The sequence below is a fragment of the Ahaetulla prasina genome, chromosome 6 (assembly GCF_028640845.1).
Source record: "Ahaetulla prasina isolate Xishuangbanna chromosome 6, ASM2864084v1, whole genome shotgun sequence".
Classification (NCBI taxonomy): Eukaryota; Metazoa; Chordata; class Lepidosauria; order Squamata; family Colubridae; genus Ahaetulla; species Ahaetulla prasina.
The window spans coordinates 66,414,278-66,428,073 of NC_080544.1; the positions used below are offsets into that span (position 1 = coordinate 66,414,278).

The following is a 13,796-nucleotide window of genomic DNA, read 5'->3' on the forward strand; positions in this document are numbered from 1 at the left end:
AATAACCCGCGCAGCCGCGTTCTGAACTAGCTGAAGTCTCCGGGTGCTCTTCAAGGGGAGCCCCATGTAGAGAGCATTGCAGTAGTCCAGGCGAGAGGTAACGAGAGCATGAGTGACTGTGCATAAGGCATCCCGGTCCAGGAAGGGACGCAACTGGCGGATCAGGCGATTTAGGTAAGGGTTCTCTTCCCAGCCCATCTAGAACTGCAAGAAATTGAACCTGGAATTTGGAGCATGCAATGTTTGTAACCCACGTCTGAATTATCCAGGTGTTTAGAGAATTTGGAAAATAAGTATATTTATTCAAGTCCTAGATTTTGGAAGCACACTTTTCTACTTCAATTATTCAATCTCTAAATAACCTGAAAACTAGCAAGTTCTGGTCTTAGTCTGAAACCTTAAAAGAATGTACATTCCAACTTCCATTCATTCTATAGATTTCTTTAGGAAAATTTCAAACTATGTGAGGAAAGAACATATAGTTTATTTAGTATTATTTTAATCTGTTTTAGCATTAATGGAGTCTGGGTGTGGTAAAAGAAAATCAAACACAGAAACAAAAGTAAATTCTTATTGTAAACAGTAAAATTAAAATTAATATCATTAAAAGTCAATAGTAACTAAATTATACTCTGAGCATAGTAAACAATGGAAGTACACAAGATGAAAGTCATTGTGAACAGTAAAGACATTACAATTAAAAACCGGTAATTACTAAATTTACCTAATACAAAGGCTTAAGCCAGGATCAAATAAAACTGCTTTAGTTTCTTCATGAAAGACCAGCAGGGTCAGGGCCATCCGTATTTCTGGGGAGGGTATTCTATAAAATTGAGAAGCTGATAAAATTGAGAAGCTGATTACTTGGGTCCATGATCCAGGTAATTCAAAAGGAGGAGAAACTTGCAATAGGCCCTCTTTTGATGACTAAATGGGTTCACTTTTGGTAATACCCAAAAATGTGAATGTACATATATAGACATACACATGCGCCATTATCTTACTATTAGTCCATGAAGCTGATACCTAACTTTTAAAACAATCAATACATATTTAACATAAAGACATTTAAGGAAAAGCCATATGGATCAGAGTTTTCTACCTAAATAGTGACTGAACAAAACAGCTTTACTTAGCCAGAAGTGAAGTATTATCCACCCGATCCCCTAAGACTAAGTACACAGCTATTACACCATGAGCAGATTGCCTGGATGTGACAGCTTTCAGGCAACATTAAAATTAGTAGTCTCATTTTGCAAGAGATTTAGAAACACTGACTCCTGCACTGTGGATCACTTCCCAGGAATCAATCTGAGTGACAGAAGTGGGACCTATCCAAATAATTAATTATGTAGGAAGACAAAACAGGAGATCTCAGAGCTTCTTGGCATACAATACTTCTCAAGGGCAAAATTAAGACCAGAATTCATTTTCAAGGAAAGGCTCCAGCTATCTTTTGTCTCCTACCAAATCAATGAAAAGTGTACTGTAGGTGATCAAAACCTGGTTTAAAAAAAAAAAAGAATTACAGTACATGTCTCTAGTCACTATTCATATTGGCTGTCTTCTGGTATTTTAAGTGTTAATTTTTTCCCTTAAAATTGCCCTCTCCCCTCTCCCCACCCTCTTCCTATTAGGCAGGGCCTTGCTGAACAGCAAACAGCAGGAAACTCACATTGGAGGTGTTCCAGCTGTCAGTCACAAGCATGTTTCTTTCCAACAATCTCTGTGTTGTTTGAACTGTTGTTTTTCTGCCAGCAGCACAATGGAGCTTAGTTATTCATTGAAGGGGGGGGGGAGAGGCTGAAAGAAGGCACCGCCCTCCATTCACAACCAATTTGGAATACTCCATCCATTCACAAAAAACCCTCTATCCTCACAGCTGAGCACTACCAATCAGGAGAAGGGAAATGATACTTAAGATTATAACAGAGACCAGCTGTCCTACACAGAGGAGCTTGTACTGTGGATGTTTACGTAAGGAATTCAAACACTGCAGAAATGTCCTGAATAAATAAGAAGGAGCTAGCTATTTCACAGAGTTCGCTGCAAACCCAAATGATTGTGCAACATAACTTATGGTGAGGTCCGGAAATGCCTCTTGACAAGGAGAAAGAAAAAAACCTGAAACTTATTTTAAAAAGTAACTTTTTCTTTGCAGCCCATTAAGCCTATTTGTCTTAATGCTTGTGGATGTCCTACTCCAATTCCTTTAAGCAGCTCTTGTATCCCTATTTATGACCAGAGTTAAGAAGTTCAAATTACAATCCAAGTATAACACCCTTGTTTTGTTTAAGAACTACCACAGCATGAATAATTGGCAGAGAAGTTTGGTAAGAGCAAAAAATAGGCTCTTGAAGAGGCAAGAGCTCCCAATCTTGGGTTCCAGATTATAGCTGGGTTAAATTAGACTACAATAGTCCCAATGATTGTGATGGAATCAAGGTTGGAACAGAGTATTGCCCCTATTAACATAAAGAGAAATGGTTTGGGTTTTTTTTTTAAAAAAAGTCTCTTCCAGATTACCCAATCCATATTCCTGTCATATAGTACAAAATGCAAGATTTGGAAGTGCTCTTGGATTTCAAATTGTCCATGGATGTAAATATGACCTTAATGACCAGGAGCACTTATGTACAACTGGTAAAGTTAACTCCAGCCATTTCTGGATGAAGATAGCTTGACCTCAGCAATGTACAGACTGGTAATCTTCTGGCTGGATTATTCTAATCCATTTTACGTATAGCTGCTGTTGAAGTCAGTTGAGACTATGGTTGGTGCAGGATACTGCAGCAGCCAGGAAAGGATATGGGCACAGAATATGGGAATATGTTGTTTCTGCTCGGTGGGTAAAACACTGGCTTTCAACAGTACACCAGGCTCAATTTAATATGCTGACATTTATCTTTAGATTTATCTCTATCTCAAATGGCTTTGGATCTGGATATCTGAAACAGCGCCTCATTCAATACTGACCGTATCACAATTTGAGATCTGCTGAGGAGTGAGTGACTGCTAACCTGTGAAGTTGTTAGACCATATGTTTATGACAAACTTTTTCAATAGCAGAATCAGAGCTTTGGAAAAATGGACTCCTCTCTTTTTTTGTAGAAAGTGGCTAAATGCCTGTTTATTTTGATACTTGAATGACCCTATCAAAGCTGGTTTTAAATAGTTTTACCATTATTAATAATCTTTTAGTTCTAAGCTTATTTTAATGTTTTGAAATGTTAATACTTTTTAAATTATGATTTTATCACTGGAAGCAAACCTGAGTGCTGTGAGATATTAGTATATAAATCAAATCATCTTACACAGAGTCTCCTCACCCTTCCCCATTACAGTGTACAGTTTCACCCATTGCTCACCTCCTCAGAATAGTGCATTATTGCAAATTATTGGATGTATAGTTGATTTATAATAATCAAATGTATTATAATGATTACTGGATATATATATATATATGATTAACTGAACAGGAACCTACTATATTTTAAAGTCCAATCTAGGTTGGAATTGTGGTATTAACTGGAGATGGACTCAGGAATCACTCTTGGATATTTTTAAAATTACACTATCACATTTTGAATTTGATGCAAAAATGGATCATGAAAAGAGCAACCAGTTATTATTTTTGTGCATTCTTTAGCATTTGTTCTTAGCTAAGGAATATTAATACTAATTAAAGAGGAACTATTGATTTGGGATGCTGTAAGACTGAGCAACAAAGTATTAATTTCATTACTTAATGAAATTTTGATGGGAAATATTTTAGTTAACAGTAAAATTTAAATAAATCCTAGGACTAACTCAGAAATTTTCATATACATTTAAACCTGAATAAACACAAATCTTAGACAGTAGGCAGTACCCCTATTTTTTTTAACACCTACAGACTCTTCCTTGATAGCCAACAACCTGCTGCCTTCCAAATCTGTTGGGGCACAACTTAGTTTGCTGAATTGGGATGACAGGATTTATAATCCATGCTACCTGGAGTACTACAGATTACAGGAGACAGTTTCACTGCTGCCCAGTTAAGCAATCAACCAGACTCTCTATCCTGTGCCAGCTCTCTTCATACAAAGGGTAACAGAAATTTACAATCAAACATTTTAGGAAGCTATCCAGAACTTGTCTGGGCAGACCAGCTTTTCACATTTCAGTTAGGGATAATTTTTCTTTGTAAAACAAATGGCTTATGCAAAGTTCTGCTGGATGAAAACAAAAACCAGAAAAGGGCTAACACGGAATTGCGTTCTCACAACTGTCTGGATTACTCCCTGCAATTTCCTTGGCAAGGTTTTTTGGAAGTAGCTTGCCATTGCCCCTTTCCTAGGGCTGAGGCAGACTGAGTAGCCCAAGGTGCCCAAGACAGGACTAGAACTCACCAACCGTGTTTCTTAACCAATACACCAAGCTGGCTCTTCCAGGCATATTTAACCTTGTTTATATAACTTCTTGCTAACATTCAAATGGACTAAAGGGAAAAAGTATTTTAAATAGATTGCTGCCAAATATTTTAAAAACCTTCAATAAGCCAAGAACAAAAAAGGAAATCATGTTTTTTTCTTTGATATTCCAAGGAAACAATGAAACTTAACCCATTATTAGAATCTGCAATAATTACAGTGCTGCTAGATAAAAAGAGCTACAAATAGCAGGAAAGTGGATTTTGAAGTGTGCAATATTGAGTCTGGACCCCCATGCCAACACCCAGTGAAGAGAGTTCTGGAGTGCCTTCAATTATATTATACACACACACTTATGTGTATGCACGCGCACACATCTTTATATGTCTGCATACGTATACTGAGAAAGTATACATTCTAATATCCTCACTATAATTAGAGTCTGAAAAGACAAGTTATTGGTATAACTATAAGATGGATCACATCAGATCAAAGCCAGGAGAAAGTCAGGAATATAAGATTATTAGAGTGAGTGGTGTCTTAGGTTTTTAATCTTGCCCACTGTACACAGGCAGCAGCTAAGGAAGCAAATAATGCTGAAACAGCACCAAATGTGTTGTACATATTGTGCTTTATGCCAGTATGGCTTTTCCCCATTCTCTGATGCCAAAATAGAGTCAAAAGTAAACTGCCTTTAGCGGGAGGTTGCTCAGTTCAGTTAAAGAATTGCGAAGATTTGCTTCTTCCCATTCGACTTTTTCCTTATATAAATCAAATGAGCCAAAATAAATAACCAACTGAATCATGTGATGCAGCTAGATTATGCCATGTTATGAGATCACATGCTTAACTTTCCTTATTGAAAATCTCCTACATACAGAAAATCAGAGCATCAAAGGCAAGGCAAGCTTAAAACGACTTCATTTAAAATAAACAATAACACACACACACACACAAAAACCACCCCGTTTTCTGATGAGGAAAAGGAAATGCAATTCTTTATTTTTAAAATGCCAAATGGAACTGTCCAGCAGAAGCATTTTAAAATGCTAATTTTCACTGCAGTTTTAATGACCAGCATACATTTTGGAGCAAGCCCAGACCGTAAAACAGAACCCTAGCCAAAAAAGAATTCCCAATGGCCCAAATGAAGCAATTCATACATCAGAATGAAAAACATTTGGAAGTTAGGAAAAAAGTGCTTAGGTATTCTGCTCTGTTGCTCTTATTCAGAAAGAACAAATGGCTAATTCTTCTTCTGGGCTAGGGAGGGGAAAAATCTTCCCAATTTAGAACTAACACAAGAGACACATCTGGCTTCTCCTGTTGCTCCTCTGTAACAGTGCACAAAAGCTTCAGAGCTTTGCTTAATACCTATGAAGGCAAGCAAGCAGTTTTGCTTTATTTTTTATTATTTATTTATCAAAAAAAGTATTTAAAATATTTGCACTACAGGAAGTCCTCATCTTACAACCACAATTGAGGCTGAAATTTATGTTGCTAAATGAGGGAGTTGTTTTGTCTCACTTTAAGACCTTTCTTTTGGCTGCAGTTGTTAAGTGAATCTGGCTTCCCCATTGACTTTGCTTGTCAAAAGGTCACGAAAAGGTGATCACACGACCCCAGGGCACTGTAACCGTCATAAATATGAGTCAGTTGCCAAGTGTCTAAATTTTGATCACATAACCATGGAGGTGCAACAACAGTCATCAGTGTGAAAAATAGTCACAAGTCACTTTATTCAGTGCTGTCGTAACTTCAAATGGTCATTAAATGAACTATTGTAAGTCAAGGAATACCTGTACTATTTTAACCCTACACGAGTGGTCTTTCTATCTCACTTCTTTCCACTGTGGATATTCCAGATAATTCACATTCAGAGGATCCAAGAAAATAATGAGGTAGAAGACATACTTTGCCTTTTAAGAATTTGTAAATGGTCACCCAGAAATGCAGTTGTGCAGACGGGGCAAAAAAAGAGAGAAGTTTTGTCACAAGTAATATCAGAAGCACCCATCCTCCAACGGGTGTGTCCCACTACATATTGCTAATTATGCAGTTATGTTACTGTTACCCTAGGGAAAGAAACTTTCTTCCCTAAATCACATTGCTACCGCGAGGAAGGAAACAATTCGGAACCAACCCAACAAATGCTATCAACTGTTTCTTCCTTCATTAAAAAAAAAGGAAATGCATATTAAGATACAAGCATCTTAAAAAGGATAGAAACAGTAAGATCAAAAATAGGGTTTTTTAAGTAAAAAAAGAAAGGCAAGCACGTTAACTTATAGCAGCCTATCTCAACTTGTTTTCTTCTTGTGAAGGAAGCTGTATCTAAGACATCTGGAAAATAGTAGGTTGGGGAAAATACGTATAGCTGCTGTTCTTACTCTTATTTAACAGTTTTAAATTAGAGGAAGACACGCACAGAGACATACTGGTGCCTTTGCTTTCATAAAAATTATACACTAAACATTTTATATAAACAGGTACTCCAAAATTTGAATTTATGCAATTATATAATCAGAAGCATCAAAAGAAAGAAAAATCTTCCAACATTATTGTCCCAGAATTTAAAATACATTTAAAACATTTACGCTAATCCCCCGCATAGCAGATAAGCATTTAAAGGACAGAATCAACCGTATCCTTAATAACTCCAACACAATATCCATTCACTTGGCACAAAGCCTCACCAATTTAAATGGGATTTACTTCTAAGTAAATATGTTTGTGATTAACCCAATAGTCATACAGTTGATTTTTGTGCCAGAACTCACAATAATAATTTTAACCATGAATCATACACTATAAATCTATGCCATGCTAGCAGAGTTTCAAAAACAGCTTTCAATGTGCAAATGGTGCCCCCTTTATTCATTTACTTCTTATATGACAGTATTCCTCTTCTTTATAGCAAGCTTTACTGCTGCTGGGTTTCATAAATGCAAGAGAGATCTTTGATCTGTAGATTTTCCTCTGTAGCTATCGTTCTAAAAAAAGGCAATACTCAAATCTCCCCAAATTACTACAACACCTCGTAGTGAATTCTGTAGAACTGTGTTTTAGATCAGTTATAGTTAACTTAATTTATAGTTTGACCAGTTGAAACTTGGACGTCTTAGTTTGAGCTTGCAAGGCTTCATGTGACCCCTGGAAACCTCTATCACAGCCTCCAGAGACCTCCAAAAGGTATTACTAAATTGAACTTTTAATGTGATTGATGAAAAAAATTATGAAAACAATGCCTGGAGAGTAGTCATATTTAATTTTAAATATGACATATTTAATTTTAATTAAATTTAGTACAATATAAATCGACTCTAATTGTTATCCTGCTCCATTAGCTACTTTTAGGGTGTGAGTCTCAGACGTTTGGGTACCCATAGAGTACAATGTAGACTTTTGAACCATTTAATTAGAGATACTTTAAAAAAAAATCCAAATCCAGAAGGGTTTAACACTGCATTAACCAAACAAATTACTATTCCAGGCAAAAACCCATTCATTCATATTTAAAGCTGCTTCCAATGAAAATATTTTCTGCCATTAACGTTGTTATCATGAATGCTGATCACCATTAATGTACTGTTGGCTACTCCAACACAAAAAAGCTAGGTTTACTGGGACCACCCATCTTTTAGAAGACATTTGATTTTTTTCATATAATCCTTCAGCTTCTGGGCTGGCAAAGCCTGCAGAGAGGTATCTGAACACATCTCTGCTAGCAAAAGATCCTCCCACACAACCTAATACACAACCTAACACCAGTTTCTACTGCTCCCAGCAAGAACTGGAAGGGTTGGGCTAGAATGTCAACATAGGAAGAAAATTTATTACTCCAGGCTCTTTTTCATCTCCAAAGGAGGGAAGGGTTGGGATATACACACACACACAATCTTTCACACACACATACAAGCAAATCCCAGCAAACATGTTGCTTGTCTGGAGAAGCTCTCATGGCAACTTTCCCACTCACTTCAAAGTAATCAAAAGACAATAATTAAATTCATTTACTGTAGCACAAGATATTCCACTGCATGCTGTGACAAAGCTGAAATCAAGAATCCGTTCCTCTGCAGGCTATGTTTTTTTTTTGCCTTTAGATACTGGGGCAACCAGAACAGCTAAGCAAAATCAAAAACATAAAAGAAGCCCCAGTCCCAAATAAATACTGCCTGAGCACTGATGTTTAAGAACATCATTTCTTGCAGCACATCAAGACCACAGCTGAAAACTATGCATGAAAGATGCTTGTATTAAGAGGTATAAACAGGTCCAGGAATGGATTATTAAACCCTACAGAAGAGACAGAAATCTCTTGGTGATGCAGCGGGAGCACTCTGGTAGCTGCCTTCATAGAATTGCGGCTTGCCAATGACTAATACTCCCTAAAGCTGCTCAGGTTTCACCAGCAAAGCTTTGTCCTTTCATAGCTTCATGAGCTACAGCTATAATAGCTAGGAAAGTCACTGAGGGAATTAGAGGCACAGGGCTGGCGAGAGTGCTTTTGTGTGCTCACCGGCAAATGGATTTTAATATCTCTTACATTATGAAGTATTCATGGGGGCTTGAAAGGATTCTACGGGAATCAAGGTTAGGCACAGCCTCAAAGGTTTTTGCACAAATGTTCCAAAGTTCTTCAGTTAAAGCAAGGCCATTATTAATAGAGCCTCCGACACCATCCCTTCCTATTCAGTCCCATCCCTTCCAAGTCTCAAGGACTTCTCAGATCCCATAAACATGCACCCGCCGGAATTGCATTCTATTAATAAAGGTGACACACAAACACAAGGGTCAAGGGAACAAGTCACCTATTTTATAATATTTTGTAGTCTTTGGGGCAAGAAAATCAAAGATTAAGAACATGACTTACAGTTATCAGACTGGAAATCTGGGACAAACTGTTCATCATCAGGAACTTGGGCTACAAAAATGGAAAAAAAAATTGAACTGGATTTCTGTTAAATAAACAAATTCCAAGTATTTTGAAAAATACAATTGTGATCAATATTAAAGACTATGCATTTGCTTGTATTGCAGATAAGGTTTAGATAGGCATAGAAAAGGGCCACACCATGGCGGCAACAAATTTCACAGGTAACTATAATCAACAGCTAACAAAAAACAATAAAAATGTAGAAAGTTATATCAATGGGATTTACCTTCAGCTAACCAAGCCTCCTGAAGCTGACTAAGGTCTTGAAACAATTCTGAAAGAAAATAAAAAAAGGCTACTAAAAAGCTACAAAAATGTTTAGATGTGCTATTAAGAATGGTAATGAGTCTACCTTCAGAATCATGAGCCAGATCAGTGTCTTGAAATTTCCTTTTTCTTTCATTCACTGGCCTTCCACGACATTCATCTGTGCAAGATTTCTAATGAAAGCAAAATATATATATATATATATATATCTAGCTACAAAGGGCAAATCACAAATAAATAAATAAAACTTGGCACAAAAACTTGGGAAGGTGTTAGTAGAGAAATTTCATGCATGAAGAAAACAGTTGCATAAAATATATAACCATACAAGACATACCCCAGGAACCATGAAAGGGACTTGCTGGTCATAAAAGCCATCCATTGTGTTTGCAGATTCTTAAATATTCCTTTGAATAGTTTTAGCATTGAGCAATTCCAGGATAAGAAGGATTCAAAATCTAACTCCGGCAGATTTAAAACTGGAGAGAAGAGAGATTTTTTTAAAAAAGAAACCAACCATTACATTTTAATAACTTTCTCTAACAGTATGTGAGCATAATTTGAAAATTTTGAGGATTATCGTTATACTCCCCATTATAGTACTTTTCTTCATCTAGTTTTTATTATATTTATTCATTTTTTGCCATCATCTTATTTTTTTTTGCAACCAACAGATGATAGGTCTCAACTTTATTGGTGGTGTCACAGAATTACTATGGAAACAGTGATGATAGTACAAAAAGCAAATTCCAATTACAAAGCAATGTATTACAAACCAAAGAGTCATACGTTTTCAAGTTCGTTTTCCTTTCTAGGTGATCTAGAGCTAGAATATAAATAGCAACAAGTGCAAAGAAAATCGATTCTGTTGTGTAAGAGCTTAGCTTTCAGCTGGAAGATGCCTAGGCCAGTTTTAGATAAACAGAGAAAGTAATTTTCCAGAACTTAAGTATGAGCTTACTAAATTTATTTTCATTCAACATTATTTGCTTCCTACAAAATAAATTCAGGATGGATACCCTTGTAAGTATTCCTGTTTTAGCAAAAAAAATGCTAAGAAATCTCAGATAACTCCTGAGAGAGGGTACTAAATAACTCAGCTCTTGTTTTATTGATGGAATTTTCAAGACTTTTAAGTAGCCTGTGAATGTTTTTTTCAAGGCAGAGTTTTGTAGCTAGTTAGTCCAGCCAGTTTTTGCTAAATGGTCGACAAAGATAAAACATTTATGTTCTAAAGAAAAGCTTCTGGAAAAGCGGTAGTTTTATAGCACTGGAGGGGTGGTAAAAAAACAGTTTATGATGTCTCTATTCTAGCAGATCAACTTGTCTTGCCAGCAAGAAAATCCAGAAATTGTCCACTAGAATTCTAGGGAAAACCCCAAATTTCTAAATTATCCGATCGGTTTTAAAATGTTTGACATTTAAAGGAATAACTGAAAGATAAAATAGCATATTCACTGTTTCGCATTTTGCATTATAGTCGCCGTTTTCCTTCTGCCTCTCCTAAACCTTATGTAAAAAACCTGAAAAACCTTTCACGTAGCCAAACAATAGAGTTACAATCCCCTCCCCCGCGCCGCGCGCGAATCCGGCCTAAGTTTTATGAATGGCAGAGCAAACAACCGGAGCAGGTATAGCGTAACTAGAACCCTAGCGCAGGGCCTCATTCACAATAACAAGGGACGCACTCCATTCATTAAACGCCTTCAGATATACCACCCCCTCCCCCGAGCAGAACGCCGCGAAAAGGTTCAGCCCCCGCCCCCGCACTCATGCGCTCCATTCACAGAAAACCAGCTCCATTCATAAAATCGCCCACATTCACAAAAAAAACCCCAACCACCAACCACCACCAATCCTCAGAGCAAAGCCAGTGCCTGCTGCAGCCAGTGGCGGCGCGGCTGTACAGCTTTCCTTCGCAATTCTTCGCCATACTGTCTCTTTCCATGCATTCTTGCAACCCTTGCTCCCATTCTCTCCCGAGAGCCGGCCTTATCCCAGCAGACTCGAGTTAAAAGTCGCAACGGTGTTCTCCGCATACCCCGCAATCCTCAGCCGCTCGGAGACACCTTAAGCACCTGTCCCCCAAAAAACCTGCTCCCGCCGCCCACTGGAATTCCCGAGCCCACCGACCCCACAGTTTAGCATCCTGGGCCCGGATTTTCAGCCCAAGCCTGAAGGCTAAGCGAGCTTTACCCCTCCTCACCTGCCGTTAGAACTATCGCGCTGCCCGCGGTGCAGTCGCTAGAAGCCCTGTGTCGTCTTCGGGCTGCTATCCAAGCCCCAGAACGGCCTCCAGAGCCCGCCTCACCCCGTCCCCATTGGCCCACAACCCTGCCACGGCCTGTCAATCGCAGCTTGTTTACCCTACCAGCCACCCAATCGGGCTCGTATGTCAGAACACCTCCCAGAGCAATCCTAAACCCGCCTCTCGGCAACAATGAACTGCCTAACTTTTTTTTTCGTTCGGGAAAATATAGCCAATCAAGTCGGCCTTAATTTACATATTTTTGTTGAGAAGCCTTTCATTCATAAAAAGAGAGAGAGAGAGAGGGGAAAAAAAATCTCGCGTTCCGAGGGCGAGGCAGACTCCGGGAAAGATTTAAAGCGATAGCTTGCCCCGGTGGCATTTTGCCTGCTGTGTACTAAGATCAGCCGAGCTCATCGGCCCGGTGTTTTGTTGTTTGCGTTCTTGCCTCAAAATCAGAGAGTTCGAGGGACGAAGAAAAATCGCCCTTTCGTAGGAATTGCGGCCCAAAGTCTGCAGACTCTGGAAACGCTGAGAGGAAAACACCTCCCCCCCCCCAAAAAAATCGTGGCTGCTGGGTGCCCTGCCGCTTTAGCATTCCTGATGCCCTCGGGTTTTCGGGACAATGCTGCAAAAACCGCGGATGTCCCGCTTCCCTCGTCCCGAGTCTGTCTAAAAAGAACACAGGCAGAATTTGAAACCCCTTCCCCGCTTCCCAGCACGGCTTTGCCTGTTGTTGGGGGGTCTTCGGAGGCCGCTCAACGGTCCTGGAGTTAAGGCCCTTTTCACTTGCCGGTGGATACAGACCTCTTCGTTTTCTGGATTGAGCCCTGGCATTCGGAAATGGGCGCAGGCAGGGCCCAGCCTAAACAATAAAACACAGCGTCTTGGATGGAAGTTTGAGCCGAAAGTGTCCCTGCCTGGTTAAATTGATGTTTCTGTCGTTAAGACATACAGCTAGATCTTCCAGGCACCAGACACAACTCCGGGACAAGCTTTGGGGGATGATACAATTAGTCCTCGACTTACAACAGTTCATTTAGTGACCGTTTAAAGTTACAAGGACACTGAAAAAAGGGACTTATGACTGTTGTTCACAATTATGACCTTTGCAACAGCCCCCCCATGAACATGTGATCAACATTCAGACACTTTGGCAACCGGCTCATATTTATGTCAGTTTGCAGTGTCCTGGAGTAACGTGATCATTTTTTTTGTGACCTGTCAAGCAAAGTCAATGGGGAAGCCAGATTCACTTAACAACTGGGTTTCTAACTTATGCGCTGCAGTGATTCACTTAACAACTGAGGCAAGGGAGGTCGTAAAAGGGGGCAAATTCACTTAACAACTGCCTCACTTAACAACAGAAATTTTGGGCTTAATTCTGGTCGTAAATTAAGGGCTACCTTTCTTGTATAGTATCTGTTGTTGGTGGTTGTTCTTGGCTGGATGCTGATTGCCTAATGAGGTTTTTAAATTATGCTTTAAATTGTGCTTAAACTTTGTATTTGCCATTATGGGGCTGCTGAAAATTTTATCAGTTTGGGGAGTAGTTGTCTAGAGTAGAAAAATGCCATAAAGATACATAACATAAATCTTATTGCAGAGGGAGCAGAAAGATGGCAGTCAGCCAACAGAATTCCATACATTAATATTTAAGCTTATGGTGAAGCCGATGAAAATTGCTATTTTGAGTGGGCTGGATACGTGCCCATTCAGGAAGAATTTGTTGAGTTTAACTAATTGTTGATACCATGACATTTAAAATGCAGTACTCACTATATAAAATGGCTATATATTATAATGGCTCCTTATGGGACGTAGGTTTACATACTCTGTTTTGTAAGATTTCATTGGTTTTTGCAGATGCTTAAATTCTCTTAAATTATATACAGATGGTTTGGAAATTTACAGATGGACAAGTGGAATA

The 13,796-nt window shown here is 38.7% G+C and overlaps 1 protein-coding gene across 5 annotated transcripts in view; it reads right to left on the reverse strand.

Moving 5' to 3' along the window:
• ETV5 (ETS variant transcription factor 5) overlaps positions 1-11,962 on the reverse strand; it is a 32,923-nt gene extending 20,961 nt beyond the window's left edge. For 2 of the 5 annotated variants that reach the window (XM_058188105.1, XM_058188104.1), the window contains exons 1-5: positions 11,825-11,962; positions 9,956-10,097; positions 9,704-9,791; positions 9,578-9,625; positions 9,289-9,339 (exon numbers count right to left, since the gene is read on the reverse strand). In XM_058188105.1, coding sequence (XP_058044088.1) covers positions 9,289-9,339; positions 9,578-9,625; positions 9,704-9,791; positions 9,956-10,000 — 232 coding nt within the window. In that variant the 5' untranslated portion in view covers positions 10,001-10,097; positions 11,825-11,962. Of the gene's footprint in view, positions 1-9,288; positions 9,340-9,577; positions 9,792-9,955; positions 10,098-11,824 lie in introns of all 5 variants that reach the window. The other 3 variants (XM_058188103.1, XM_058188102.1, XM_058188106.1) reach the window with 2 other exon arrangements.
• Positions 11,963-13,796: the final 1,834 nt, after the last annotated feature.